The sequence below is a fragment of the Stegodyphus dumicola genome, chromosome 4 (genome assembly GCF_044657685.1).
Source record: "Stegodyphus dumicola isolate Sdum_Otavi_A_Nest chromosome 4, ASM4465768v1".
NCBI classification, from domain to species: Eukaryota; Metazoa; Arthropoda; class Arachnida; order Araneae; family Eresidae; genus Stegodyphus; species Stegodyphus dumicola.
The window spans coordinates 9,782,795-9,788,794 of NC_140771.1; the positions used below are offsets into that span (position 1 = coordinate 9,782,795).

At 35.5% G+C, this 6,000-nt stretch overlaps 1 protein-coding gene across 1 annotated transcript in view; it reads right to left on the reverse strand.

The window, feature by feature from the left end:
• LOC118187796 (fatty acid synthase-like) overlaps positions 1-2,399 on the reverse strand; it is a 109,939-nt gene extending 107,540 nt beyond the window's left edge. The window contains 1 exon segment of the mRNA XM_085814528.1: positions 2,185-2,399. Coding sequence (XP_085670654.1) covers positions 2,185-2,359 — 175 coding nt within the window. The 5' untranslated portion in view covers positions 2,360-2,399.
• Between the last annotated feature and the right edge of the window lie 3,601 nt (positions 2,400-6,000).

The window sequence follows — 6,000 nt, forward strand, 5'->3', positions numbered from 1 at the left end:
AAATTAATGAAAATCCCGGGAATTTTGATGACGTCATATAGTGTGCACATGCACAGTGAATTGGCTGTACATCCCCACTTCTTCACATTTTTGTCTGGTGAGCGGATAAGTCTGATTGCACATTATAACGATCTTATAACAGATGAAGTAATAAAGCAATCCGATTTTAAGGCGATGGCTGAGATCTGGATGTTTGAGAATGAACCTATTCAGGTGGAGGGTTTCGAATTGAAAACGTTTATGAGCACAATACTGAAAATTCGCTCTAGAAACAGACATTAAAAAAAGCCAGTGATGTGATTACCTACAGGAATCTAAATAGCATTACCGATTGTGATTAAATTCAGTTTACCTTAAACCTTAGAAAAAACAGGGACCGATGATATATATATATATATATATATATATATATATATAGTCGATATTACAATTAACGGACAGTCGCGTTTTATGGCATCTATATGCATTCATCCATTAATTCAGTCGATTTAAAATTGTTTCTCTTTAGTGCGCTTATGAGATACTGAGAGTCAAGTCTGTTAATCGTTGAAGAGTTCAATATATATGCAGATGTATTGATTACTGGTGGAAGATTTTAATGTAGATTCGAAAAGAAATGGAAAGGCATTCGATTTCTTAAAAGAATACTTCAATCTGGACACGGTACCTTCGAATTATCCAAGGACACTTACCAACTTTTATACAAGGTGGCTAAAAATTATCTTAACACGTGCAGTTATTTCATTGTAACTTTAATAATACTTACAGTTATTTGTCCAAAACGCAAGTGCACAGCTTGATACACCTAAACGCCCTCCTTTTCACCCGCTGCGGTATCACATGGTGACAGGCATCGAGTACACTTGCCCCCATAGCATCACTCTCCACATATCACTTCTTTCTGACATACGATTTGAGGATTTCCCACACTGCATTGTCTGATGTCATAACGTCTACACTTCGAGGTGGCCAAAGATAAGGGACTGATGTATTTTGGGACTCAACGTCCTATCAACCAACCAGGGAATCGTTCATTCAAGCATTCCCGAACAGCAAGTGCAAAGTGGACAGGAGTTCCATCGTATTGGCAAACAACCTTGTCATTGATGCCCAAATTCTGGAGCTATGGAAGAAGCCAGTCATTCAACATCTTCAAATAAGTAACTTGGGTTACAGAACCCACAAAAAAGTGTAGGCCAAGGATGTCTTCTTCAGTCGTCCCCGCCCAATTCTTTCTTCTTCCAAATGATCAAAGTTTGACGACTTGCTGGCTCTTTACTAAACCATTTAAGTATTAAGCTATCCATCACCTTTGTCATATTTTGGTTGTTGTGTTTCCGTTCATAGACGCACACACTTGTCACTAAGCGCTGCTCAAAAGTGAAGTCATTATTATCTGCTATTATTCTTCACCAAGTACTAAGACAATGAACTGGTCAAGACACATACTTTGTTCTCCTGCCCAAGTAGTCATGTGTCAATCACGTTGAAATTCGCCGTAAGGAGCACTATTGCCATATCAGTGATCAGAATGGAAGATTCAAATCTTAAATATCTTATCATCTTGAACATTGTTACACGCATTTAGTTCCGGTGAAAAGGGAATTTTTGGCTACTCTATAGATCTCACATTCACGAGAAATATTAAGTACACAGTAAGTGGATTATGTTTTTTATTTCTCAGATCATCGTCCTATATTGCATAAAATAGTTACGAATGGAAACTATACAAACCTGAATAAAAATATTATTTACATTTTGTTAATAGCAATTTTTTTCGTTTATAACAGCAATTTCTTATAGCTTTAAAAAAAAAAAATCCCGTATAGTTTACGAAAGGAATAGTAAGTTTACGCATTAAACCCCAGCGGCCGAACTTTTGAACAGACAAACTCTGGTATTTTTTTTTTTCTATTTTTGTGTGCTTGTTATTTTTCTTTTTGTTTAATATGGACTTTTATGTGGAATCATTAAAATATTTCATTTCAAAAAATACTATTTAAAAATTTAAATCCTTTATAAACAATTTTTATTTTAATACTACATTCTCCATGTACAATTTGTTATTCGTACTGAAGTCACTATGAAAACTATCACATATTTTTATTACATCACTCAGTTTAAGATATTAAGTATTAACATCGAAATGGAAAAATAAATTTTAGGAATAAACAAATACCACACCTTTTTCATAGCGCTCATCAGAAAACAGCATTAGGTCTTTCTTTGTCAGCAAAGCTTCCTTCAGTTCTCCAACCGTGTCACAATTAGGGAATCTACCAGCTACACCGCTGATGACGATGTCATCCGGGTCAAATCCTCCTGAACAGTACTCGTGGTAATCTACTTCCGACTGCATCGCAGGAACTGTTGAAAAGTTAATAAAGAAGTGTGAACATTCGTGAAAGCCTGAATATAGAACATCAATAATGCACAGACAAAACAATACCTGATTATCTGGAAACCAAATACTTTCTAAGGATATCTTGAAATATTACAAGCTAAAGCAAATAAACATGAACGATCAAATCTGTTCAGTCTATCCTTATTTACTAAATAGGGACAAATTATTAGCTTTTATTTTGTATGAGGTTTGTCCAAAAGCAAAGATTACAAGGACCAATATCCTGTCAAAATTTTTTTTATTAAATCAAACTTTCATGAAATATTAGTTATATTAGGTAAAAATATATCGACGCAAGTGCCGCTATTACAGTTTACGCCTCATAAAAATCTCTGTCTTGCCTTTCGAACAACAATATCATTCCCCTATTCGTTATGACATGCTTTCTTTAGTAAACAAACAAATGAAAGTCCCTACGCCTGGACTAGATGACGAGTAATCGAAGGCTTTTTAGTCCAAATGGGCATTGTCCCTGAAAGACTATTGTTTTCGTTTTGCGATTTTGCGTCGGAACCCTATAAAAAGCGTATAACTTTTCAAATCGTTGCCACCAAATATTATCGCCCTGTGTTATATTTGAAGAAATTAAATAATGAAAAATCTGCATACATGTATATATATTTCTCGCATTGTGATAAAACAACGGTACATAGAGTCATCGAATTTTGAATGACGTAATCCTTCTACGAATATAGGCATGTGGAAGGCCAAATTTGAGATTTGGAATTTGTTTTATGATTTATTTCATATTTTTAAAACTTTAAAACGGATTTTTGATTAACAAACTCAACTATTTAAAAGCGAGCAATGGCAACACTCTACCGGGGGGGGGGAGCCTTTTATCTCCAGCGCGCGGAACTGAGCATCGGCAATTCTAAAGAGAGGCTCATTTTAAAATTATTTTGCGACATTGCTGTTGAACTGAATTTTATGGTTGAAGTGCGAAGAACATGATATTTAATAAATAAAGGTAACACACAAAACGTTAAAAAAACGCATCTTTGGACGTAATTTAAAATCTGAAACCTTTCAGATTTTTTTTTCCTCTTTAAGTTTTCCATAAGGAAATTTGTTGCACCTCTATCATTGGCCCAGGAGAGTTGTAATGGAATAGGTAGGTACCGTTTTTCTTCTTCTATTTGAATGCCGCGTCAAATTCATGGCAAGATAGATAGTATTTTCAGGAATTAAACAAGAAATCTGTATCTTTTTAAGAAAACGAAACCATGATTTTATGGCCGAAACAAAAATGCTTGAAGAATCGTGTATGGCCCCACTGATATGTTTGTTTCTTGCATTCAAGTGAATATTGGAAAGACCAAATTTTATTTCCAGCTAGATTCTGCAGAGCATCTAATGAAGCCAAGAACATTGTCCATTCTTTTCGTTTTGAGGTTTCCTGCTAATGAGCCCGGCACCGAAATAAGTGCACTTTTTTTTTAACACCCTAATCATTTAGTCACTGCTTCATGAATCAAAGCCTTGAAGATTTTCAAGACAGATTTAATGCAAATTTTTAACTATCTCGGGCAGATTACCAACAAATACTTTTCCGAATTTTTGAAAAATACTGTCAGAGACTTAAGAGGAATGCTTGACATCACGTCATCGCAGTCTGTCAGTTCACAATGTAGCCATAAACAGCTATAATTTTTCCATGATTTTCAGCTGATCTTTAGTTCCTTGCTCTGAGAAATAATACAATAACTTACTTTTACAACTGGCAAGAGCTGGGCTGCCAGTCCAAAAATATTTTATTCGAATAAGCGATTTTCATTGAATAATTGAAGGCGAGCAATGCTTATTAAATGCTCAAATAAAATAACACATTCAAACTTTCTGGAAATTTTTCTACTGTATGAAGCAAAAAGCCAGTGATGTGGCTACAGGAATCTAAAGAGCAATTCAATTCAATTTACTTTTAACCGTAGAAGAAAGGTAGAAGAATAGGGGCCGCCGATATATACAGTGTGATTCTAAATTGTTTTTACAAATTAAGAGGGGGGATAGTACTCATCCAGATGAGCAATAATTACTATAGAAGCTAGGGTCGCATTCCACTCGGAGAGGCAGAAAAGAGGAATATTAGAACAACCTGAACTTACAACAGTGTTGGGAGAGCGAATGAACGAGTTCAAAAGTTGCACAATCAGTTTAGTGACAAACTCACAGAGAGTGCAGAAAACGAATAAAACTTGGCGTTCGAGTGTTAATTCGAGCTCAGACTTTGATGGAAAACTCTCAAATGCACATCTTTGGTCGGCAAGGGTTTAACCTCGCAAACGATTGCAACAAGTTAACTATTTAACCAAGGGCTGAATATTATCAAATAACTCTAACTTCCGCTGTATGCGAGATTAACATGGAAAGTTCATGCTGGGTTCCGGCTGTCAGAACTTCGTGTCCCATAGAAGGGCGCTTCAAGTAGAGTGATCGCAACACAGTAACTCCAGGAGGACAGGATAGAAGATGGCGAAGGGGGATTGCTATCTTGGGATACTTGATATCAGGTTATATAACTATCAAGGTAGCAGTTTTTTCCTCCTAATAGATAATTTCCCTCTAACAATTTAGATAATTGTTGCAATCGTTTGCGAAGTTGAGACCTTGCCGACCAAAGATGTGCATTTGAGTGTTTGCCATCAAAGTCTGACCTCGAACTAACACTCAAACACCAAGTTTTCGGTTTTATCCGTTTTGTGCACTCTCTGTGAGTTTGTCATAAAACTGAGTTGCAACTTTTGGACTCGTTCATTCGCTCTTCCAACACTGTTATAAGTTCAGGTTGGAATTCTAATATTCTTGTTTTCTGCCTCTCGGAGTGGAATGCGACCCTATGTTCTATGGTAGTTATTGCTCACCTGGATGAGTATTATCACCCCTCTTAATTTGTAAAACCAAACAATTTATAATCACCCTGTATATGGTTGAAATTACAATTAGCGGGCAGTCGCGTTTTATATTGGCATCTGTATACATTCATCAATCAGTTAATTCAGCCGATATAAAACTGTTTCTCTTTAGTGCGCTTATGACGAACTCAAAATCAAGACGTATTAATGAAGATTTTGATATAGTAACCAGCAAGCGATGAATTCTTACTTTTGAGATATATTACTTAATTGTTCGCAAAATTTGATTCAAAGATTTTGAGGGTTTGATCTGTAATAGACACTGCAAAGTGATCTAAGTGAAGACATTTATTCTCAAATAGCGAGGCGAATTCTTCCCGTATAAATAAGGATAATGTTTTTTACATTTAATTGATTAACTAAGAACGAACACTCCAATTCTGATTTACGTTAAATATAAATTTAAGGTTTTTATTCAGCCGTTTTCACTTACTGTTGAGACTTGCGGGTACTTTTCTAAACTCGGAACTATTTCCATAAAATTCCTTAGCACGTCGACTGCTAAGCGAATTTGTACGAAAATATCCTTTAGCTGCTATACCAAGCGCTGCTATACCATGCGTCAATTGTTTCCGATCGTAGCAATTTAGAACGTCTAAAACGAAATATTTAAAGACCTGCATTTAGTTTAAAATCTTTCCTCAAGAACGAAAACATTTGGAGACATAAATTCAGTTTAAAATC